The 27,096-nt window shown below is 34.2% G+C and overlaps 1 protein-coding gene across 12 annotated transcripts in view; it reads right to left on the bottom strand.

Moving 5' to 3' along the window:
- OSBPL8 (oxysterol binding protein like 8) overlaps positions 1-27,096 on the bottom strand; it is a 199,227-nt gene that overhangs the window by 46,687 nt on the left and 125,444 nt on the right. For 11 of the 12 annotated variants that reach the window (XM_037049393.1, XM_037049394.1, XM_037049395.1 and 8 more), the window contains 5 exons: positions 12,284-12,354; positions 7,330-7,407; positions 5,220-5,321; positions 2,666-2,869; positions 240-324 (listed from right to left, as the gene is read on the bottom strand). In XM_037049393.1, the coding sequence (XP_036905288.1) occupies positions 240-324; positions 2,666-2,869; positions 5,220-5,321; positions 7,330-7,407; positions 12,284-12,354 (540 nt within the window). Of the gene's footprint in view, positions 1-239; positions 325-2,665; positions 2,870-5,219; positions 5,322-7,329; positions 7,408-12,283; positions 12,355-22,558; positions 22,872-27,096 lie in introns of those variants that run through there. The other variant, XM_037049396.1, reaches the window with a different exon arrangement.

Below are 27,096 nucleotides of genomic sequence, written 5' to 3'. Positions count from 1 at the left end.
TAAGAAGAAAACTCTAGGCTGCTAATTTGCCACTCAATTATCCAATCCTTCCTTCCTATCAGATTCCTCTGTTGTCTACCAAGTTTATATTTGGTGTTCTAAAAAATTTCTGATTATAACACATCTGCTGCAAATACCATACTAAAGACAACTTTTCCCCAAAGGAAAACACACAGTGGTTTATTAAATAAACCCTTAAAAATGGGACCCAAATCCAATCCATTAAAACCTGTATTTACCATCTGACTCGGAAGTAGCTCGGATGATCAAGTAACTGCTGGGTAAGGGCTGAGTTATGGACCCCACTGCTTCACCCTTGGGACCCTTAAAATAATCAAATAAAATAAAAATAAGCAAAATAAATGGCATACAGTATTATGAGATCTCAGCTTTGTATTATCCATTATTACTGGTAACAATCTAAGTTAGGTATGGATTATAATTTAAAAGCAAACAAGCTTTAATTTCATGCTAGTTGAGGAAGTAAATGTTGAGTATTAAGGGAAGTCTTCCTCTCCCAACAAATATCCCTCCTTATCAAAAACTGAACACTTTATAGTTGTCACTAAACATTATTTCAGTGCATTGTTTACATATTAAAGGGAAACCTAAATTTTACCATTACTAGATAAAATTCCACTTTAACAGAGAATTTCTATCCCACATATACTACTAGGAAAAAATAATTCATTTCTAGAAGCCCATAAAGAAACAGCTAGAAATATATGGTAGTTACAATTTACAAGAAAAAAAGAATTTTTATTAGATCTAGGGAAAAAATAAAACTCCATTTTATAACCAATGATATACTTGTGTATAAATACCAACTATAAAAACTAATATTATTTAACTAGAAGCAAGAAAGAAAAAGGAGTTTCATTGTTGTTGGCTGCGGTTATTTGTTTTAGAAGTATATGACACCAAGAGCTCTCCAGTAATTAGTATCACCAAGGTTAACCTTAGGTGAACGTGGTTCTTATCTAGAAAAAAATCTGAGCACTGAGAAGTCCTGGCTGGGTGGCTCAGTTGGTTAGAGCATCATCCTGATATGCTAAGGTTACAGGTCTGATGTCAGGGCATATAGAAGAATAGCTCAACGAATATATGAACAAGTGAAACAACAGATCTCTCTCACTCTATCTCCCTCTTTCCTTCTCTCTCAAACCAATAAATAAAAATTAAAAACAAAATCTGAGGATTGAATTTACAGTATAATTTTGATAGAAAAAATAATTTTTTGGTTGTCAGATCAAGGAACAAAATGAACTTAAATAAGTACATAAACATTTAAAAGTAAAGATGCAGATTCAAAATGAAGTAACAGAAAAATCAATGATTTTTAAAAATTTCTTAAATTCTTTAGAGAAGTAGTAGAGAATAAATGCAATATATAAAAAGTTTTGAAAATAAATTTTTTTCACTTGAGTATCACATTATATATAAACACCATAGGTTTTATGGCTTAAAATCTTTCTCTTATGGGAAATATCTAATTCCAGTATGGAACTAACTCTGTAATCCTAAATTTACTTCTGACTCCAGACCACTGAAATAAAGGTAAAAAGTCTAGATTTTTCCCTAGGTATATGTATATTGCCTAATTAAGGAGTACCAAAAGTAGTTAAGAGCTGAACCTACTTTTACCTAGCCCTCATCTCAATTAGGTGGTTTTCCTTAAAGGAGTCCTAAACCCTTTATTCAAATGTAACTGACCTTCACATTCTTTAGGTCAGTTACATTTAAATTAAAACAATGATTGCTTTGTAAAAACTTAAACTAGACTCATTTTATTCAGTAGCATATCTATTTGTAGAATTTCTTCATAGTTAATCAAACAAGGCATTTCTACTTTCATGATTAAGTTTCTGCTATTATTATACAGGAGTGACTACAGTAATGCTTTTTAAGTATAAAGCACAGGTGGCAAACGCAATGCCCATGGGCCGAATCTGGCCCTCCACCTGGTTTTATCTGGCCTGGCACCTTATTTCTACCCAGCAGCAGCACTGAGCTCTCACTTAACTGTTAAGGAGTAGTTACATTTATATGGTCCTAAAATTACATTCGGCCCTTTGAAGGCAACTGCCAGGCTGATGTGCCCCCTCCCCACCTCACCCCCGTGAAAATGAGTTTGACACTCCCAATAAAGCATTAGATTAGCTCTAATGCTTTAGACTTTCAAAGACAGTCTCATGTCAACAGTAAGTAGGGCTGTGCTTGCTTATAGGATTCTTCTTAGCACATATTTACATCACCACAGGAAAAACCAAAAAAAAAAAAAAAAAAGGCAGCTTCTGTTCTAGAGGATCTCACAATTTTGATAAAGAGAAAAAAAAACCACAGTAAACACGACACAATGTTACAAAGCAAGATTATTCATTGCAATTTTTTAAAGTACAAACTGAATCCCCATTGCAAAGAGATAATAAGGTACAATATAAATTAGAAAAACATTTTCTGGAGAAAATTTTAAGTTAGATCTTAAAGGTAAAAAGGACTTTTAGTGTGCATTTTATTGTGAGTAGAGACAGAGGAACAATGCCCTTGAAAACAAGGATAAATTTGTAAGTGTTGGCAGAGAAGAGCAATCATGAGATTAATTGATTTGTCTCTGTTCTACTCAAAGATTGTCATTTTACTTTTTACCTATATAACAAATGCTTACCTTCACGGCCCAAATAGACTGCTCCAAAGGATGAAAAAGTTTGAAACAAAAGCCATCCTTTTTTGATGGCCGCTCAATGATTTCACAGGCATTCAGAAGGACAGTTCCTACCCATTGACCATTTTTTTGGGTTTTATAGATCAGTAGCACCCCTGGTTTCAACACACACCACAACTTCGTCCAGCTCTTTAGAGTACCACGAATCTGTAGAAAAGAATTTAAGAAATAAAGCTCTGTTTTTTCTCTTTGTGCTACACAAGACACAAACTAAGTAATGGTAAACAGTATGTTTTAATCTAAAATTTCCTGAAAAATGAACAAGTTAGAGTCAATGGATATTTTTTTAAAGCTACTAAATAACAAGCACTGATTTAAAAAAAAAGAAGAAACTCTTACCATTTGTGACAGCATGAACTGACCAGAGATTATTATGCTAAGTGGAATAAGCCAATTGGTGAAAGACAAGTATCTTATGATCTCACTTATATATAAAATCTAATGAACAAAGTAAACTGTCAAACACAACAGAGACAGAGGCACAGGTACATGGAACAGAATGACAGCTGTCAGAGGGGAGGGGCTTGAGGGAACTGGATGAAGGAAGATGGCAGGAGTAGCCAAAGAACATACATGCACAACCCACAGATACAGACAACAGTGTGGGGATATCCAGAGGGAAGGAGGTGGACAAAGAGGGGCACCTGTAATGGTGTCAGCAATAAAAATAAAGTGAAAAAAGTAGTATGAATACTGCTTCCGAGGATCTTAAATTCTAGCAGGAGAATTGGATTAATAGTTTCAAAATACCACATACTAAGTAGAATGGTTTTCCCAACCTTCCAGGTCAGGTCAGGCACTATTAAAATATACTTCCCTGATATCAAGATTTGCCTCTTAGCATCTAAAATAGCTATAATTTTATTTCTGTTAGTATATGATTATTCTAAGATTTTACCCCCCTACTACTACATAAAGAGTACTGAAAATACTGTTAGCACACACTAGGAATTCATTCCCTAAATATTTGGTAAGTGGTAGAGAGAAGGAAGAACATCTAGCCCTATAATGACCTTCTCTAAATTATATGATTCTAAGTAATTACATAGAGTGTGTCATATAAACCTCTTGGGTAAATTTAAAACACAAGTTACATAAATTTCTCTAGCCTTATAAAATGTTCCTCATCCTAGGGTTTAATGCTATGTCAAAAACAGTCTATAGCTAGTTTGTCCTTTTCTATCTCTGTGATCCATTAAAAGTGTTTCTATGCAAGTCACTGAATTCAAAATACTGTAAAAGATGCTAATATAATATTGAGATTGAAAACTAGGAATTGTCCTCAGTTTTATTTACTGTAAAACAGCTATTCTATCAATGCACTTACATAAATTATGAAATACACACAGGGCTCTCAAACTCCCCAAAGAGGCGTACCACAGTAGCTCTAAACAAGAAAAAATTAGAAAGGAGGTGTTTGGAGCCAGGCATGGAAAAAAAAAAGAGAAAATCTTAAAGAAAAGGTATGTGTATATAGAAAAGAGATGGAAGGATGAGAGTTGAGAGTTACTCTGAGATAAGATTCTGGATCTTGGTGACGTGATAGTAAAACATGGATGGCTTATTATCAGAATGAAGGTAAGACTTAGAAAGTCAGCCAGGGGATGTGTTGGGAAGTTTTAGGGAGCTGGTTGGAAAATTCCATGTTGAAAGACAAAGAGCAGATTTAGCCCTGAAAAACCCAAGTAAGATCTGTAGCTTAAAGTCTTCAAAGCAGAGCCAAAATTAGAAGGTGTTTTCAGCACAACTTTGAAGAAGACCCTAACATTACTTGAAACCATCACTAAGTTCTTCCTATGTTAGTAAGAGAACTTCAATGACAGATCTCATAAAAATTTTAGGTTAGAGATTGTACCAACTCTTTGTGAAAATGAAAGGCTTTCAGGGCTGGGGTAATTTTTAGGTCAATGTTAGGTACTGAAACTTCCTGGGAGTCAGGGTCTTTACAAGATGATCCTTAAAGTTAGCCTTAGCCTGAAAGGTTACTACCAAACATCCTTCAGATAAGAACGAGAAAGAGGATAGAGTGACGGAGATGATAAAAAAAAAGAAATAAAAGTGGGAATAACCAGATGCCAGAAAAGGTAAGGTATTGGAATAGCAACATGTACATTTCTTTGAACACTAATCCTTTTTAAATGATACTTTTAGTATTAACTTTGTCTCATAGCTTCTCAATAATGTATGTACCAAGTCGACAATAATACTAAATGATAATTTAAAAAGCAGGCAAAAAATTACAGCATATTGATTAGACTACATAATGTCATACAAATCAAAAAGCCTTTTTGAAACAACTGCTATGCATATCTGATATTGTGTTAAGAGAGACAACACTAAGGTTCCTTCTCACTAAGATTGCAACAGAGAACCTCTGGGATACAATTAATAGTCTGTGAGTGAAAAACACTCACGCTTCTACTTATTTATGTCTTATAGGCTTTACTGCACTCTGGGCTCTCCTATTCCAGTAGGTAAAGATTCGATACAAACTGACCTTCAACCAGTCAGCCATAACAATAACTGAAGGATCTGTGATTGTACTGAGTAACTCCTTTGTGGCTCTTTTCTTTTCTTCTCGATAATTTTTCTTTTGCACCTATTTTACAGAAATAATAGAAAAATTAAAAATTCATTAGAAATGAGTAATAGCTCTTCAAAAATTTTGCACATATAGAATATAGATGATAAAATTCTAACCCTCTTTTGGAAATCTACTATCTTAGGGTAAAAGAACTATTTTTTGTTTGCTTTTGTTTTTTCTGGAGAACTGGTAGAAATTTTTAGAGAAGTAAGGTTAAAAGCTGTGTTTTTCCTGATCACTAGTCCAGTTCTCTGTATCTTTTAAAAGAATTTTACATTTTTAAAATTACACAATACATAAATATAATCTCATGGTAAAAATTTTAAACAACACAGATAAAGCTAAAATGCCATCTTTATTATACCCTATCTTATTCCAATCCAAAGAACTGACCACAGTTAACCTTTTTGAAAACAGTATGTTTTCAGGCCTTTGCTATGTATACAACCTATAAAAATATATCCTTTTTCCTTTTTTGAGTTTATAAACATACTAATTTTTCTCCCATTCAGTGTTTTTTGGATCATTTCCATGACCACCTCATTTTTAAAAATGCTACATAGAATTCCTAGTATAAATAATAAGGGCTAACATTTACTAGGTACATTCTGTGTACCAGTAACAGTTCTAAGCACTTTATACATATTGCCTAATTCAACCTTTACACTAGGAGTACTTAATTTACAAAGAGAAAACTGAGGCACAGGTAGTAGCTTGCCCAGGATCACAGAGCTAGTAAGTCATGGAGGCAGGATTCAAACAGAAGCAGACTGGCTCTAAAATACATGCTCTTAACCACCATGCTATATTGAGTCTAAAATTTTTCTTAATATATTAATGTTCTCATACTGATGAAAATCTACCATTAGCAGTTTTTCCATATTATGAACAATGCAGCAATTGTTTACAATGACCAACTTTGCTCTTTCCTAACCCTAATATATAAAAAATAATTAAGAAACCACAACAAAGAAATTAATTCATTCAAAATATCAAAGTTTTACCTTCTTAAGCCAGTTCTGAGATAATATGGGAAAGCAGCAGTGAATTAATGTAGTCTCATTACTGTTTTGTTGTTATTACATGAATGGGAGAAGAGTGGTGGTAGCCTATGTGATATATATGCCTTTTAACTCTAATACAAAATCTTCCTACTTTCGCTTACTGGTAAAGAGACTGCATACAAATAACAAGATTTTAATAACTCTACAGCCAAAACACTGTAGACTTTTGGTTTTTATTATCATGCATAATTAAGATTTTATTATGAAAGTGCAAATGCATACAAAATAAGATATGGGGGTGGGGAGGGGTAAAAGACACTACACAGGGATCAGAGTCATTGAAAGCATGTGTTCCTTAGGCTCCAAGATCAGTAGCCAATGAGGAGGCAGGCCTCATATTGCACATTTCTTAAGAGAACCTGGAAATCTGAACTGTGATTGCTGAATTTTCAAAGCACTGTGTAGGTAAAACAAAATACAGCAGGTCCTCAAATAACATTTTATTCAACACTGTTTTGTTATGATGGGGATGACACACTGTAGGAATTTAACTCTTGTTTATATTAATTAGCTTATGATAAAACTGGTTTTGTCATACATCATGCATCACAGTTTCAAGAATCTACTGACAATGTTAGGTGAGGACTTACTATATGCATCTACCCATGGGCCAAATTCGGCCCATGACCTAGCAGTTAGTAATCTCGAATTTCAAAGTGCACCAGAGCTGCCCATCAGGTGCCCCACAACCCAGTGGTGTAAATGACAAGAGCACAGCTCTGCAGGGATAGCTAGTCCTCAGCCCCAGCAGTGGCCACTTAAGGCATGGAGGAGCTCTGGGATAGTTGTTATGCAGCCTTTTCAGTTGACTCCAGAATGTCATGCAAATATTGATATTTTTTATCTGTGCCTGCCTGGATTTTTTCTTTCAGGAAGACACTTTTATTTATCTTATTAGCTTACTTTCAAAAGCACATGTAAAGCATTGTGTTAGTTATGAAAGAACTTTGGAAACTAACCTTGAGAGATTCTTTTTTCGTGAGCTTGCTTGAAGTTGAACTGTCTCTATCTGAGCCATTATAAAGTTTAGATTCAGACTAAAATCACATAAAAATGAATACAAAAATTAAAAACCTTCATTTATTCTACACACATGACATAAAAATATTAATGTTCAAGCTATGCTTGTGACATTCTTCCCATTTATTGCTGTTACTTGGCAAATGTTGATTTTCAAATACTGATTTTTTCCATGTAGTATAGTATTAGGATTTAAAAATTAATTCACATTAAACCCACAACCAAAAAAAGTAATAAGTAATCAATAAATTAATCTACAGTGTGTACACTGTAGATTAATTTCTATGTTCCATGGCTTAATGGGAAAATTTGTAATATACTTCTTAAATGCTATTAAATTATAAATACTTATAGTATTAGTTTAAAAGTTAATGAAAATGAATGGCTTTAAACTCTTTACCAGGTACTATGCTAAACACTTTATGTGCACTACCTCATTTAATCTTCAAAGCAACCCCATGAGATAGTAGTAGCATCCCCCTTTTGCTAGTAAGGAAATTAAAACCAATAGATTAAATAACTGACTTCCTAAAATCACACAAAGTGAATAAATAAGCTGGATTTGTACTCTAGTCTAATCCCCAGTCTCATGCTCTTAGCCATCTCACTATATTGATTTCTCACCTTTTAAAACTGTTCATATATAATCTCAATCAGACTCGAATATAAGACTTATCTACATGAGTAATAGGAAATCTGTTTCCTAGACATGACAAGATCTGGGTAGGTAGTTCCTAAAAGATTCAAGTATATAAGAGGCCAGAAGGGTGTCATATGAGCTTGATAAATTAGAGTACACATACTTCAAGAAATCCCTGCCATATTGTATATAGCTACTTCTGAAAAACAAAAAACAAAAAGGATCTAGTGACCAAGAGTTCTATAGTATTTTAAACTAAATAACTAATACAAAGTGAAAGATAAAAACCTTATGATCATATCAAGAGATGCACAAAAAACACTTAATAAAATCCAGCACTCATTTATGATAAAAACCGAGCAAAGTGGGAATACAGGGAACATACTTAAACAAAATAAAGGCCATATATGACAAATCCACTGCAGCATCATATAGACGGGCACACTATCAGTGTTCCTCTTAAGATATGGAACAAGACAGGGATGTCCACTTTCACCTCTCTTATGCAACATAGTACTACTAGAGGTTCTAGCCATATCAATCAGACAAGAAGAAATAAAAAGCATCCAAATTGGAAAGGAAGAAGTAAAACTGTCATTAGTTGTAGATGACATGATACTGTACACAGAGAACCCCAAAGATTCTGTCAAGAAACTGTGAGAACTGATAAATGAATTCAACAAAGTAGCAGGATACAAAATTAATATTCAGAAATCAGCTGCATTTTTATATGCTAATAATGAACAGAAAAAGAAATTAAGAAAACAATCCCATTTACAATTTCTACAAAAAAATAAGATACTTAGGAATAAACCTAACCAAGGATGTAAAAAACCTGTACTCAGAAAATTATAAGACACTGAAAAATAAATAGAAGACAGAAGTTAAGTGGAAGCACATACCATGTTAATAGGGAAAATTAACATCATTAAAATGTCCATTCTACCCAAAGCAATCTACTGATTCAGCACCATTTCTATCAAGATTCAAAATACCAAAAATCATGACATATTTCCCAGAACTAGAACAAATATTTCAAAAATTTATATGGAACCACAAAAGCCCTGAATAGCACCAGTGATCCTTTGAAAGAACAAAGTTGCCTCCAAGTCTGATATCACACTGCCCAATATCAGATTATACTATAAAGCCATAGTAATCAAAACAGCATGGCACTGCCATAAAAACTGATACATAAGCCCTGGCTGGTGCAGCTCAGTGGATTGAGCACAGGCCTGTGAACCAGAGGATCGCGGTTCAATTCCCAGTCAGGGCACATGCCTGGGTTGCAGGCCGGTTCCCTGCAGGCCAACTCCCAGCAGGGGACACACAAAAGGCAACCATACATTGATATTTCTCTCCCTCTCTCCTTCCCCCCTAAAGATAAATAAATAAATAAACAAACAAACAAATAAATAAATAAAATCTTTAAAAAAGAAAGAAAAGAAAATTATTAAAAAAAACAACAGCAGATACATAGATCAAATGAGCAGAATAGAGAGCCCAGAAATAAAGCCACATCTTTACAGTCAATTAACATTCAACAATGGGCTATAGATAGTTTATTCAATAAATGGTTTAGGGAAAACTGGACACATACATGCAGAAAAATGAAACTAGACTACCTTCTTACACCACACACAAGAATAAATTTAACATGGATCAACAAATTAAATGTTAGACCCCAAACCATAAAAATCATAGGATAAAACATAGGCAGCAAAATCTTGGACACTGCTCATAGCAATTATTTTATTGGATATATCTTCCCCAGGCAAGGGAAACCAAAGAAAAAAATAAACAAATGGGAATACATCAAACTAAAAAGTTTTGCACAGCAAAGGAAAACATTAACAAAATAAAAAAAGACGACCCACAGAATGGGAAAGCATATTTGCTAATACATCTGATAAGGAGTTAATATCCAAAATTTATAAAGACTTATAAAGGTCACTAATCATCAGAGAAATGCAAATTAAAACCACAATGAGATATCATTTTACGCCCGTTAGAATGACTATCATCAATAAATCAACAAACAAGTGCTAACAAGGATGGGGAAGAAGCATTCCTACTGTTGGTAAGAATGCAGATTTGTGCAGCCACTGTGGAAAGCAGTATGGAGATACCTCAAAAGTTAAAAATGGATCTGCTGTTTGACCCAGTGATCCCACTTCTGGAGATATATCCAAAGGAACCCAAAACACTATTCGAAAGAACATAAGCACCCTTATGTTCACTGCAGTGTTATTTATAATCACCAAGATATGGAAGTAGCCCAAGAGTCCATCAGTAGATGAGTACATAAAACAACTACACAGTGGAATACTACTCATCTATAAAAAAGAAGAAAATATCACCTTATGTTGCCTTTTGTGACAGTGTGGATGGAAAAGATTATGCTAAGTGAAATAAGCCAGTCAGAGAAAGACAAATACAGTATGATTTCACTCATATTTGGAATCTAATGAACAAAATGAATTAAAAAGGAAAATGGGGACAGACTCATAGATGGAGAACAGGAAGACAGCTGGGGGGATAGAGAAAGATTACGGGATAGAGGGATTGAGCAAAAGGGAAAAAGGACTCATGGACATGGACAACAGTGTGGTGATTGCTCGGGGGAGTGAGTGGGACATAAGGGGACTAAATGGTAATGGAAAAAATATAGTAAAGATTAAATTAAAAAATTAATTACTAAGTTTTCAGAATGAACAGGTTATCTTTTAAATACCAAAAATCATAAACTATTTTTGTTGGAAATATTTTACTAAGTTTTCCTTCTTTTATAACCTTACTGACCACAATCATAATAAATGAAGTCTACATTCTAACTCACTTTTTTTCAATCCAAAGCAATGCTGTCTAGTAGAGCTCTCTGAATGACAGAAATGTTCTATATCTGCGTTGTCCAATATGGCAGTCACAAGTCACATGTGGCTATTTGAGCACTTGAGATGTAGCTAATGTAACTGAGAAATTGAATTTCTAATTTTATTTAATTTAAATTTAAAGTCACACATGACTAGGTGCTGTTATACTCAAAGGGCAGTTCCAAAGCATACTGCTTCATAAAGGTATGCAAACTTTCTTTTTAGGCTCCCCGTTTCCCCTTCCACCCTACACCCACCTACCACTTAAAGACTACATATAGGTAGCTGTGGTATGTAGATCTGGGGTTTAAGTGTTTAGACTTCTGAATAGGAAGAGATACCATTATACCATACATTGCATTCTATCACTAGCCATGGCAGACCCAAGATAATTATTTCCTCTACAGTCTTAATTACACATCTTATATAAAATGATCAAGGCATTTCTCATATATAGCTACATATAAAATATACATCCATATATTTAGTACTTCCATCCTAAGTACTTTTACACATTTGATGGATGGATCTTTATATAATAAATACTTGAAAAATAAAGTGTAAATAAAATTTGTATAAAATCATAGATTAAAACATATCATGGCATCTTCTCAACTGCTCCCAAGAACAGGATCAAAAAACACAGTTTTGAAAGCAAGAGAATTCTCTATTGCTGAGAATAACAGAGAATTTACAAGCTTAAGAAATAGATTTTCTTATTTCATATCACTGGATCAAATCCACAATCAGAAAAAGTTTCTCCTGCTATTAAACGTGACCAGAAATAACAGGCAAAAACTAAGTCCCCTGACATTATGGAAATTTAGTGAATTACAAACCCATAGGAAAACCAAGGCATCATATAGTATTTCTCAAACTCATACTCTAAAAGAAAAAACAAATCCTAACAGACCTAAGAATTTATACAAGTATCCCAGCTTGAGAAATATTAATTTAGGGAACTATACTTTTTTCTAAGAAAGAGATCTTTGGCCTTTTGTAAAATGTACACATTTTGACTACCATTCAAATGAACCGCAAATACTTCAAGTTTTCTTTTTTTAAACCATTAACTCTGAGAACTTCTTGGAAGGGGGGAAACTCTCAGGCTTCAGTTTGAGGAGCACTGCTGTAGCAACCTCATCAGAAACAATGTAACTCTACAGAGGATACTGGTTACCAATAGGCTATATTTGCAAGTAAACAACAGCATTAAATCAGCCCCAGTGAAATTTTCCTTTTTTCATACATACTACGTGGTTTAGATATACCAACATAAGACCATCTTATAAAAATCTGACAGGACTACAGTGTTAGTTCCCTCATCTTGTATATTAAAAAATTTTGTAATCATATATTTGGGGAAGATAATATGCTTACCTTGCTCTTTGACATAGAAAGTGAAGAATCATCTTTATTTTGAGAGATGTCTTCCCTTCCTCTTTCAAAACCTTTAAAAACATTGTGATTACATCAGTATTGGTACTATTGAAGATACGTAAGCACTAAAAAGCAAAAGCAGGTAAGTCATTCAATTTCAAATATACATTACATTTGATGTCTGTCAGTACAAGAAGCCTAGAGCAAAAATACAGTTTTAAATTATTCTAAGTTTAAAGATTTCTGGTACAGTAATTCTTTAGAATAGATTGAGGCCTTCCAAGGCAATGAAGGATTTCCCTGAATCCACCAACATCAAGCAAACACCTCTTTCTCTGCTCACTGAGTACTTAGCATAAACTCAGGCCCCAGGGAGCTTTGGTCTTCTCCTGAGCTGTTTCCTAACAAAGAATCCTGATAAGCCAATCCAACATACTCTTCACACCTCTTGCCAAACGGGGAAAACAATTCTAGAATGGGTGATGAAAGATGATCAGGACAATAAATCTTGATTGAGAACAGACTTAAATCAAACAATGTGGTTATTGTGAGAATTAAATGGAATGCACAGAAAGCACTTAGCATAATATTCCACACCACAGTATACATTCAATTAATAATGACCCTTACTATTCTTGTCACTGACTATTGCTATGTAAATTCTAAAAAGATTAATCTAAAATACATGAAAGTACTGGGATAAACATGCACAATTTTTTAATCAATATAATTAACACATTAATGTAACACTTTGCCAAAAGTAGTTAACAAATTAATGTTATAAGAGTACAATTAGAAAAATGTTAATACTGAGATTTATGTGACAGGCACAAAGGAGCTATATTCATTTTAATGAAGTTCTGTCTACTTTTGAGGGTAATAGTAACTCTTCCCTAAAATTATTTGTTCTAAGTCCAATAAAAGCCTGTATTAAAAATACTAAAAAATCATTTCTAGCATATCAGTGATACCATTTATTCTGTATTTGGTTTATACCAGGTAAAAACCAAATCCATTCAATTTTCCTATATCAGAAATTTATTGAATTTTTCTATAATTATAAATAAGGAATCTCCAACCCCTGTCCCCCATTCCCATCCCTCTGGTAAGGAGAATGATCACTCAGCCCCAATAGGGGAGAAGAAAAAAACCTGCTTCATAAATGCAATATGAAATTTTAAATAAAAACTTAGCAGAATTTCAAACCAAAGTTACATAATTCAGTTTAAAAATTCTAAAATATTTATTCAGAATACTTGTAATCAGTAATTCTCAATACTAAGAAACTAATATAAAGTACTTCAAAGACCTTCTAAATATATGCACAAGAGCACAAGGAGCACAAAAGAGCACATTTTTTTTTCTAAAAGTATATATTGTAAATTTAAAAACGATGTCCTTTTATTCTCACAAAAATAGATGTTTACTTCAATTTCTCTAGTAAAGTTTTGTACTTGGCTGAATCTAGACAAATCAATTTATTAGATTAATAAAAATACCTCTTCACTATATCTATATTCACATATTAAAATTTAAAACAAACTACAAGTTTCAAGTTCAAGTAAACTTTTCTTAACATGAAAATATGTCTCATGGGAAGTTTCAAATGTTGGAAAAGGACATTCATAAATCTGGGTTGTATATTATCTGTAAAAGCCAACAAATAAATCACATTTTTAAAAATTCTCTATACCTCAAACTTGGGAATCACATAATTATTTTAAAATAATGGCCCTGATGACTTCCAAGTTATTTAAAATTATTGAGGCATAAAGCAAAAATGGTTTCTAAGTCTGGTCAAATGCTTTGAGTTTAAACTAAGGGCAAATAAGTAGGTTATAACCATAAAATACAAAGAACATATAAAAATGTTCAAAGGCCTTAAAAAGAAAATATTGCCATACTGAGCACTAAGTTTTCAAGGGTAATTCCAAGGAAAGCAAAATATCACACTAGTGAACTCTCTTTACTCCGGATAAAGTTGGTTTCCTGTGAGGACTCACATCAGGTTATTTGGGACAAAAGGAAGAAATAAACATCCAACTGGAACAAAATGAAGAAAAATTAATTTTTTAAAAATGAAGAGGCTGAGGAACCTCTGGGACAACTATAAACATGCCAATATCTGAATTACAGGGGTGCCAGCAAGAGAAGAACAATGGCAAGAAATTGAAAACTTATTTGAACAAATAATGAAGGAAAACTTCCCCAGACTGGCAAAGGAAATAGACTTCCAGGAAGTCCAGGAAGCCCAGAGAGTCCCAAGAGAGTCCCAAAGAAGTTGGACCCAAAGAGGAACACACCAAAGTATATCACCATTAAGTTACTCAAGATTAAAGATAAAGAAAGAATCTTAAAAGCAGCAAGAGAAAAGAATAGTTACCTACAAAGGAGTACCCACAAGACTATCAGCTGATTTCTCAAAAGAAACTTTGTTAGGCAAGAAGGGGCTGGAAAGAAGTATTTGAAGTCTTGAAAAGCAAGGACCTACATCCAAGATTACTCTTATCTTGCAAAGCAATCACTTAAAATGGTAGGGCAGATAAAGTACTTCCCAGATAAGGACAAGATGATGGAGTTCATCATCACCCAGTCCTTATTATATGAAATGTTAAAGGGACTTAGATAAGAAAAAGAAGATCAAAAACTATGAACAATAAAATGACAACAAACACAGCTATCAAAAAATGATCCCCCTCCCCCCCCAAATGAAAACAAAAACTAAGCAAACAACTAGAATAAGAACAGAATCAGAGAAATGGAGATCACATGGAGGGTTTTTAGTGGAGAGAGGGAGGGGAGGAATAGGGGAGAAAAGGTACAGGGAAGTGAAACATAATTGGTAGGCATGAAATAGATGGAGAGAGGTCAACATGGTATAGGAAACAATTCAAAGCACTTATGTGTACAACCCATGGACATGAACTACGTGGGGGATGCTGGAGGGTTGGGGGGTGCAGGGTGAAGGGAGGATCAAGGGGGGAAAATTGGGAAAACTGTTAAGCATTATCAATAAAATATACTTTAAAAAGTTGGTTTCCTAAAAAATGTGCAAAACCATTTTTATTTTAAAAAGTCAGTTACAAAAGTGTATTTATTAGAAGCCAAAAGGGCTCTGACAAAATATTTGTTAAGCCTTTCATTTTTCACCATATGCGGAAACTTAAGATTACTTTAAATTTACTTTATTTTAAAAAGTGATACAGATAAAATACTAAAGTCTAGAACACATTATTGACCATCACCGATAATGCAGAATAGTTTCAGATCACAACTCTCCACCAAGTTTGCTTGTTAGTGATTTTAGGTAGTAAATTCCTTTCCTACTATCCTCTCCCCACTGCCACAATGAGATAGAAACCTGTTACTCCATCAAAATGGCTAACATTAAAAGGATTAACCCCAAGTACAGGTAAGAAGGTGGAGTAACTGGAACTCTATTCCTTACTGGTGGAAATATAAAGGGGCATAACCACTTTGTAAAACTACTGACAGGCTCTAGTAAAGCTGGATGTATATACTCTAATATATTGCAGTTCTGACCCTAGATCTACCTAACAGAAATGAGTGTGTATATTCACTGAAAGATAGGTACAAAAATGTTCATAGTGAGACTTCCACCAAGATGGAGGCATAGGTGGAAACCCTGTGCCTTCTCCCACAACCAAGTTTGACTACAACAAAAGTTTTGGAGAACTAGAACACACCCAAAGACCAGAACACGGAATTATACGGAAGTCTGATAGCTACGAACCGTTCAGCGGGGATGGTAAGAGGCGGAACCAGCAACGGAGCTGGGTCGGCAGGACAGATCCCCCGACCTAGGCGCTAGGTACACGGGCAACCCAAAGCCAGTCGGGGTTTGGGGCAGACTGACCAAGGTTGCACATTCGCACACAGTGAGACGGACCACGCAGGCCCCAGGGGACGAACCCAGTGGTGGAGGGCCAACAGCGGTGGCACACTCGAGTGCAGTGGAACGAAACACGTGGGCCCGGTGACAGTGGTGGCTGCGGTGCCGGTGGGGGTCGCAGCAGCAGGTGGCGGAGGGAAGCCATTGTCCCTCTTTGACCTCGCCCCTACATACAACGTCACAACCCAGCCACTGAGTTGCCCTGCTCCGGTGAAAACCTAGGGCTCCGGTTCCTGCTACTTAACAGGCACGACCAGCCCAAAAGATGGTGCAAGAGGAACTCAAAGTCCCAGAGCCAATAACCCTAAGCGACCAACAGATTGCCAGCCTATCAGAAGCCCAATTTAAGACACTATTTATCAGGATGCTCACAGAGCTGGTTGATTATAGTCACAAATTAGAGAAACATATGAAGGCTAAACTAATTGAAATGAAGGGAGGTGTCCAGGAAACCAATAGCAATGGAAAGGAAACTGGGACTCAAATCAATGGAATGGACCAGAAGGAAGAACAAAACATCCAACCAGAAAGGAATGAAGAAATGAGAATTCAAAACAATGAGGAGAGGCTTAGGAACCTCCAGGACATCTTTAAACGTTCCAACATCCGGATTATAGGGGTACCAGAAGGGGGAAAGAAACAGCCACGAGTGGAAAACTGATTTGAACAAATAATAAAGGGTAACTTCCCCCGTCTGGCAAAGGAAATAGACTTCCAGGAAATCCAGGATGCTCAGAGAGTCCCAAAGAAGTTGGACCCAAGAAGGAACACACCAAGGCACATCATAATTACATGAGCCAAGATGAAAATGAAGGAGAGAATTCTAGAAGCAGCAAGAGATAAGAGGACAGTCACCTACAAAGGAGTTCCCATCAGACTGTCAGCTGATTTCTCAAAAGAGACCTTACAGGCAAGAAGGGGCTGGAAAGAAGTATTCCAAGTCATGAAATCCAAAGACCTACAGCCAAGATTGCTTTATCCAGCAAAACTTTCATTTAGAATGGAAGGACAGATAAAGTGCTTCTCAGATAAGGAGTTCATCATCACCAAGCCCTTATTATATGAAATGCTAAAGGGACTTATATAAGGAAAAGATGGTGAATAATATTAACAGTGAAAGGACAGCAAACATACAGTTATTAACAACCACACCTAAAACAAAAGCAAACCAAGGACAGTTAGAGGACAAAGGACAAACCGAGGACAGTTAGATCAGGAGTGGAACCATAGAAATGAAGAACACATGGAGGGTTAGCAATAGGGGGGTGGGAGGAGGAGAAAGGGGGAGAAGGCACAGAAAATAGCAAGCATAGATGGTAGGTAGAAAATAGACAGGGGGGAGGGCGAGAATAGTGGGGGAAATATAGAATCTAAAGAACTTGAGACACGTGGTTGTAAACTAAGGGGGGGAGAATGGTGGGGGAGGGAGTGTGCGGGTGGAGGGGAATGAAGGGGGGGAATAGAACAACTGTAATGGTATAATCAATAAAATATATTTTTAAAAAAATGTTCATAGTAGTTTTATTCACAAGCGCCCAAATCTGAAGCCAACATAAATGACTATTAATGGTAGAATAAATTAAAATATTTACACAATGGAACGTTACAGACATAGAATATAAGCAATTACCACTATAGAAAACAACAGACATAATACTGAGTGAAAGAAGCCACCTCACCCTTTAAAAAAAAAAAAAGAAAAGAAAAGAAAAAACAAATACCGAATGATTCCATTTATATAAAATTCAGGAACTGGCAAATCTAACCTTCGGTGTTAGACGTTGGAACAATGGTTTACCTTTGGTGAAGGAATTGACTAGGAGGGGCATGAGAAAATGTTCTGGGAATTGGGAATTAGTTACATATATCTACACATATCTAAAAAGATGTGTATTTAACTATAGGAAAGTTATGCCTCAATAAAAAGTAAATTAAAAACTCAAATATCCTTCTCTATTCTTCCAGATTATTAGACCTCTTTTGCTTTGACATTCTTTCTCACATAGCCTATGTCCATTTAACCTATTCTATACCTCATTAATTCTGATTAATTAATCAACTCTGATGTTAATTATAATAACAAACACAATAACATTAATGAAAACAATAAAGCAATCACTATTCATTTGTAGAAATACTTGTGATTCTAAAATACTACGCTAGATGCTTTACTTACTTTCTAATCTTTAAAACAATACCACAAAAAATTAAGTATATTTTATATATTGAAAAAACTGTGGCTCACAGAAATTAGTAAATTACTAATATTAGTAAGTGATAGTATGAGAGTTGACTCTAACTTAGTGTAGCTTTAAAAGTCATGCTGTTCCCTGGCTGGTATAGCTCAGTGGATTGAGCGTGGGCCTGTGAACCAAAGGATTGCGGTTCGATTCCCAGTCAGGGCACATGCCTGGGCTGCAGGCCAGTTCCCAGCAGGGGATACACAAGAGGCAGCCACACATTGATGTTTCTCTTCCTCTCTCCTTCCCTTCCCCTCTAAAGATAAATAAATAAAATATTTTTTAAAATCTTAAAAAAAAAGCACGGTCTTTCTAGAATGCCTGGCTGCCTCTTCTGGAAGGCCTTGCTTTAACTGTGTGGGCATCTAGTGAAGTGTCCCCTTCTCTGAGTCACATAGCACAGCACTTCACACATATTATCACAACATACTGCAATTACTTGTTTTCATGTAAATGTTCTGTACTTGACTGTGAGTTCCTGAAAAGAAGGAACTAATCCTTACTCATCTTTCTGAATACAAAAGAAACTGATCTAAAAATTAATAAAAATGCATAAAACATAAATGTGCAATTTGATGTGTGGTTAATATTTTCATAACCACCAACCCAAATCAAGACTTATTAGCATCCCATAAGATTCCCTCCAGTAGCACCATTCTTGATCACCATCTACTCTTTTTCTTCTCAAAAGTAACTATTTTGATTTTTACAATTATTTTTTACCAACATGTCACAGCAGGTAATTCATTCACTTTCACTGCTGATTAGAATTTCACTGCATGACTCTATCACTATTTACTCATCTATTGTAGACAGACATTTGTCCCTCTGTAGAAGAGTTTGTCTCTTTTGTGAACAATGGTGCTACAAATATTCTGAGAAATATATCCTAATAGACATACATATCCATGAGTTTCTCTAAGTTTTAAACCTAGTAGCAGAATTTCTGAGTTACATGTTTTCTTCAACTGTAAGGATACTAATTGTTTACCAGTTTATTTTTCCACTAACACTGTGTCAGAGTTCTTTCTCCATATCCACTGTAACATCAATATCGATAAATTTTAAATATTTTTTGCCAAGCTGTTGGGTATGTATCTATATATAATATTATACCAATAAGGCTTTATTTTGCATGTCCCCGATTACTAATAATGTTGAGCGCTTTCTCATGTTAGATATTTTAATGCTTTCTTTGTGAAGAACCTCTTCAAATCTGCTGTGCAGTTTTTAAAAACTCATTGTCTATCTTTTTCTTGTTGAGTTTTGTAAGAATTCTTGATGCATTCTCCCTATTCGTCCTTTACTAGCTATATTGGCTACAAATATCTCTCCACTCTGTGGCTTGTCTTTCTATTTTCTGCGTGACTCCTTTTGATGAACAACTCAGTTTTTAATAAAGTCAAATCCAGCAATCGTGTTCTTTAACAGTTAGTACTTTTTGGTCTTAAGAAAGTCTTCTCTAAATCCACAGTCATAAAGGTAGTTGATTTTCTCCTACTAATCTAATGGAATATTATTTCTGAATTAGCACTCTGTCCTTAACTTCTAATTTCTTAATAGAATATAAGTGCTATTACCATTTATGAGGTATAACCTTTTTATATACCTCATGAACAAATTTGGTTTATTAGTATTTAGATATAGTAAAGCAAGTTTTATGCTGCTTCAGTCTCATTAAAATGAAATTATATACCTATACCTGTAAATGCAGATTTAATAGGTATTTATAAAATATAAAGTTGTTGCTATATTGAACACAGCCAAAATTTAAAAATTATACAAGAAAAAAATCTCTGAGAAATCAAAGTATATGAAAAGAACGCTATCTGTGCACTAAAGCTAACAGTATGTCTACAAATGATTTGTTTGCTCAAATTTCATTTACTCTGGTTTTTAGGAACTACTCTTGATTTAATGATCATATCTAGAAGTTTCATCTGAGATTAAAGAAAGAGACAATAAGTAAATATAAACTTAAAAAAATTGTACTGTGCTATCACTATGAGCACATGGGCGGGTGATACTAAGATTTTCCTAAGAAAAACTAAAATGAAAAAAGGTTGTGCTCAAAGTAGTACCATAAGTTACCTTTAAATGTCAGATTTAGTTGGTCCAAAGGTTGTGGGTTATTGTTAAGCTGATTAAATGTCAGGTTAAATAATGCATCTAAATATTTTTCATTACAATGAAATGACCAAGAAGAAATTTATTTTTACTTAAAAAACATAAAAAGTTGCCTGCTTCTTTGAAGTACATAATGCCATTCTACGTCTTAGCTGATAAAACATATTTTAAACAGTTTTTTAAATCATGGCTGGTTATAATGCGACTGTTGGTTACATGGAAGCATCCTTATGAATATGATTTTTTCTACTTCAAGAATTAGAAAACAATGAACAAGTATAAAGGACACATGGACAATAACTAAGGGTGGGGGGCAGAAATGGGAGGGAGGTGGGGAGCACTGGGGGGGGGCAGGGCTGGGAATATAAGACAGAAAGCTGTACTTGAACAAGAATTAAATAAAAAAATTATTAAAAAAAAGAATTAGAAAACAAAGCCAATCATTCCCTTTTACATTCAAACAACTGATCCTGAATGACATTCAATATATTATGTGACAAGAAAATCTGACGGTTCTACCTTCAATTATCTAATTAAATAAATATCAATTTTTAAAAAGTGGAGTATTCTATTTTTTATTAGGGTGACATGATTCTTTAGTATTAAGTAGACTGAAGGCATGAAGGTCAGCCAAATGTGTTCCAGCAAGCTTGCTGGCTTGAAAAAAAAAGAACATGGAGACAGAGACAAATATAGAAATGGAAGTCCATTATAAAAGCAAGTACAGCACTTAACATTTAAAAATTCAGCATATTGTATTTTCAAAGCCACTTCAAACAAAGACAAATACCAAAATTTATACCATTTTGAGAACATAAAAAGAAGCATGACACTAACCATGATACACTAAGACTGAATATGGATTATGATGTTATTTAAAGCTTTATACTACTAAGGCAACAGTTCAGAACTCTGGTTTGAGAAACATTTTTGGAAAAAGAAAATGAGAAACATTGTTGGAAAAGAAAATGAAATCAGTGAATTTAAAACAATTTATTTAATTGCCTAGGTAACACCTCTACAAGGTGTTTCACTACCACAAAAGAATGTATATACCACCTATCAACATGAATATTTGCAAAAAGCCAAGAATAAAGGTTAGTGTGAAAATAGAAAATATAATTCAAATTTAACAAAAGTGTCAGAAAAATATATAGTTAAAGCAAGCACCAGCTTCAGTCAATATGTCTTTTTCATGAATATTAACAGAATATTTTTATTTTTTAAAAAATGTAACTAAAAGAGAGTAGATATAATTATGTAGCAGTTTAAATTTTTGAAAAGAAAAAATATTGTTTATTTTAAAATATATATCCAAGTATGTGCTATAATAAATCTTCTTCAAACAATAAAAGATAAATTTATATTTACTTCTCATCAACCAATTAATTAATGTATAAATCACAGCTGTCAAATACCTAATTTCATTTAATAACTATTACCATACATACCATAACATCTTCTTAGCAAAAACATATCACACACATACACATCTAACAACAAGTAAGGCATTTTAAAAATTAGGCAGAAAACTTCACTTTCAAGTTAGGACTTGAGCTATTAAAGCTTAAACTAAACATCAATTTTAATATAGTTACTGTTCTGCTGAAAACAGGCAAACAAATTATCAATATTAAATATCTGGGTTTCACTTGCTAAAACCTTAGATTAATTTATTTACAGAATTTTACATTATCTCAAATCCAGAAAAGGCTTTAATTTTGTCAAAGGCTCATACTATTGATTTCTATAATTAAAATAAAAATGTATGCTAGAAGCACTGAATGAAGATTTTGTACTTCACTGAAGTTTGAGCTTAAGAGACTGTAAGAGAAAATAATGGAAAGGCCAAGCAATATAGCAGCAGTTAATAAAACCTAATCTTTCAAATAGAATTGTTGTGTTTAAACCAAAGCAGTTTTAAGATATTAAAACACCTAATTTATTTAAATGAAAGCAGGAAATTAAGAAAAGAATGTAGACTAAAAAACAAACCTGGCAGCCAAGGAGAAAGTTCATTATATCCTCCAAATGAAGCATTCCGGATAAGCTTTCGGCCATCAATTCGTGAAGGAAATAAAACAGGCGAAGCCACAGTACAGGAGGAAAATCTACGTTGTTGTGAGCTCTCTTCTTTCATGGTTTAGAAGGTCTATTTAATGTATATGCTCACTCAGAAGGCTAATTAGATCAGCATGACAACGACAGGCTCTGCCCTCACACCCAAATGTAGCAAAACCCACCAGTACAAACAAAGGACACACACATTTAACAGCAAAGGAGAAGGACCAGAGGCTGTCAGATCAGCAGTAAACAGACAGAGAAAAAGACGGACAGAAAAGCATTAAACCACTTTGCTGGTTTTTTTCAATGACCTGATAAACAAGAAGGGCTATTCTGCTAATGTTTTACCTTCCAGGAATGCCCTACCCTGAACTGCTGCTTTAGGGGGAAAAAACAGGATCAATACTTAAGAGATTTAGAATGAAGTAATAAAACCAGTTTCTGTAGTATCCACCACACTATCCACCTCTTCTGATTCTTTCCTTTGCAGTTTTTGCTTATTTCAAAAATGGATATAAACAAAACACTGTCTATCCTTCCTGAAGCCTCTAGATTTAGATCTAATCTACTGCTTGGTTCACCCATGATTAAGAATTCATAAGGAAAGGTATTCTTTCAGGTACAATTTTAATGTACTACAACAGCTAAAGCAAATAACATTTAACTTTCACCTCTAGCAGGGATATGAGTCATTAAGAGAGTGTTAATCCAAACCAATTATAGCAGAGAAGATTAAAAAGACACCATAATAATGCTGTATGCTCCAATATATGTTCCCTTGAAACAGGTATGAGTTGCTACAGTTCTTAATTACATTTAAACTTTGTAAAATATATAATCTATCAATGAGCATTTTCCACTTAAAATTCTTCCATTAAAATGTACCTTCTATTAATAATGTACTTTTTTATCACAGTAAAGAAAGAAATCTCTTTCTTCTCTTTACTAGGTTAAAACTCAGTGACTAGTATGATCTCACAGTATTAAATCTAACAGGAAAGTACTTATGTCAAAATGTTAAACTATGTTATATCTCTACAGCTCATCTTAAAATTCCAAAAGATTCTTTCCTAGTTATATTAAAATCCATTTACCTTACTCTACCTTAATTGAAGTGAAAAAATTCTAGTCAATTATTTTCTTCGTATGTCCTAGAATGATTTTTCTGGTCACAGTTTTTACTTTCAACCTGAAAATGCACCCCCCCTTAGTAGGACAACAACTAATTTGTTACAATTAATTTAGTGATTCACTTAAGTACCTTCTGATGATACCAGTTTCCTTTTTCAGTATGCATACACTTCAAGGCTGGTACTCCACTCATATACAATGGCATTCCCTATAACCTAGGACTTTCTCTTAACAAAAAACAAAAAAAAACAAAAAAAAAACAACAAAAAAAAACCACTTAAAACAAACTCCATTTCCTGTATATATTCTTTCTTAGGCAAACGTATTTCAAAATCAACTAATGATAAAAATAGTTTATGGCTGATAACCACAACTACAACAGGGGTTGTTTTTGTTTTTTTTTGCTTATCTCTATTTCATGAAATATAAATTAGCATTAATTATAGACAATAGAGAAATAATTATAATTAATTCATACAATGGTGCTTGTCTCTCAAAGCATAAAGGACATACATAAAACCACAAAAGACATTATATTGTAATAAATCTGCAGGATTTGAAATTAAACTCCTTGGGTTCAAATCCTAGTTCTGTCCTAGCTGTATATATTTGAGCAATTTACTTAATTTTAATGGGTCTGTGTTTCCTCACCTATAAAATGCTAATAATATTACCTATATTATGAGATTATTGTTAGGATCAAATTGGATAACATGTAACATCTAGAAATGTACCAGGTTAAAAATAGCAGAATGAAGACAATGACCTAATGTGTTCCCTCCTAAATCTCAACTAAAATTACAGAAAAGGAGTATTTAAAAAAAATGGTAAACATGTATGGGCATGTATCCCACAAGTATGTATCCAGAAAAGGATAGATACATCAACAACATAAATTTCACACTGGAAAATATGAGATAAGCAAGTAGTCACGTAGATCCAAGAAAGCCAAATCACAAACCAACTGCAGTAAAAACTAACCGTATTTATACCAAAGGAACATTGTGCACATAATTCACAGCACCATGTTCCTCCAGATGAGGAATCAGGTAAGTACTGACATCAACAATAATACTGGAATCAGGACAAAAATATAAGTAATGCCTTCAAAACTGGAAGTAACATGACTTCTAAATTAGAATTACATGGTCAGCCAAACTACTGATAACATATTATGGTAAAATATTTTTGACCATGCAAGATCTCAAAATTTTACTTTCCATGCATGTTTTTAAAGAATATACTAAAGTAGCTCTTCTCACTTGGAGTGGAGAGGTTACAACAGGATTAGGCCTAATGCACTAAATATCCATTCTTCAAAATGAATTAACTTTTTCTCCCTGTATCTATAATGGCTCTAACCACACACATATCCTTGGGAGAACTAAGAAAACAGTCCCTTAAATGACTTTCTTTAGTCCTTACTTCTCTCACAGGGCCCCAGTTGAGAAAGGTCATACTAGAGTATCATATACTCTACCAAAAGGTGATAGCAAATTAAGAATGCATGGGCCCTGACTGGCATGGCTCACTTGGTTGAGTATCTGTTCATAAAGCAAAATGTCACCAATTTGACTCCTGGTCAGGGCACATGCCTGGGATGCAGGCCTAGTCTCCATTTTGGGCATGTGCAAGAAGCAACCAATCAATGTTTATCCCACACATTGATGTTTCTCTCCCTTTCTTTCTCCCTCCCTTCTTCTATCTCTAAAAATAAATAAATAAAATCTTAAAAAAGAAAGAATGCATGGGATACATGAAACAGGGCACTCAATAGAAAATAGCTGTCATCACCAAGAAGTCCCCTACCACTGTACTATTCTCTTTTTAAATCAAGGACAAATTATTTCCATGAGCTTTGCCCAAATTCTTTTCTCACCTGGGCTTGTATTGAGAGCAAGCTAATGAAATTTCCTCTTCTCCCCATGACCTGCTGCTTGGATAAGCTAAGTAAGCTGAGGATACTTTCAATCCATTGTTCTTTTCTTTTTTAAAGACTTTATTTTTAACAGTAGTTTTAGGTTCACAGCAAAAGTGAAAGGTACAGAGATTTCCCACGTATCCTCTGCCTCCTATACATGCTTCCCCTATTATAAATTTCCCCCACCAGAATGGTACATTTGTTACAGTTGATGAACCTACAATGACATATCATAATCACCTAAAGTCCACAGCAAACCTGAGGGTTCACTTTTGGTGGTGTACATTCTAATGGGTTTACATAATGTATAATGACATGTATCCATCATTACGGTATCATGAAGAATATTCTCGCTGTCCTAAAAATCTTCTGTGCTCCCTTTATTCATTCCTCCCTCCCCTATAACTTTTGGAAACTACTATCTTTTTTACTATCTCCATCGTTTTGCCTATACCATGATGTCACGCAGATGGAATTACACAGTATGAAGTCTTTTCAGGTTGGCTTTCTTCACTTAGCAATATGCACTTAAGATTCCTTAAGGCTTTTCATAGCTTGACATCTCAATGCATTTTAGCCCTGAATAATATTCCATTGTCTGGGTGTATCACAGTTTATCCATCCATTCAGCTACTGAAGGGTACCTTGTTTGCTTCCAAGTTTTCGCTGTACCATTGTGCATTCCCATCAGCAATGAATTAGAGCTCCTGCTGTTCCACAATGATGATGTCAGTGTTCTGGCTCTTGGCTATTCTAATAGGTTGATTGTGGTTATAGCATTGTATCTTTCATATGCTTATTCTTCTGTCTATTTTCCTTAGAACTCCATCTTTCTTACTCCAGCTGAGTGGTGGTAAATAAATATGGTACCCATATTTACGCAAACCTCACAAAGCTTCCATTAACATTGTTTACATTAGACATTTAAAAATAGTTGATAAAGTCACTTGATGAAAATATGCAGTAAAGTAAAAAAAGCATTAATTTCAAATAGAACCAGTGAAAACAACAGTAGGAGCTAATATTTCTGGGTCCTGCATCTGGCTCAATTATTATCTGCCTTCCTCCACATCAAATAATTGTGAGAAGAAATATAAATATACATGTAAATAGTGTTTTGATCAATATATTTTATAAAAGCAAAATAGTAACAATAACTTACATTTTCAAGTCTATCATCAAATTCAAAAACCAATATATTCCAATGATCTTAGGAAAGTGTCTAAACAAACTGATGGATGTTAACTTCACAAAAAAAGCACAAATACTCTCTTCTTCAATAAAGAAAAAATACTTTTATAACTTTTAGAAAACAATTTTTTAAAGGCAGCTGCTAATTTAAAACCAAAATCTAAATTATTCTAAACCTAAGATCTACTTTAAAAACATTTTATGTATCTCTTGTGATATCAATTTA

This window comes from Sturnira hondurensis, unplaced genomic scaffold, assembly GCF_014824575.4.
Source record: "Sturnira hondurensis isolate 20B ecotype Veracruz unplaced genomic scaffold, ASM1482457v3 Scaffold0006496, whole genome shotgun sequence".
Taxonomy (NCBI): Eukaryota; Metazoa; Chordata; class Mammalia; order Chiroptera; family Phyllostomidae; genus Sturnira; species Sturnira hondurensis.
The sequence above is the reverse complement of the archived record's forward strand: the minus strand, read 5'-3'. Positions and strand labels throughout refer to the sequence as shown.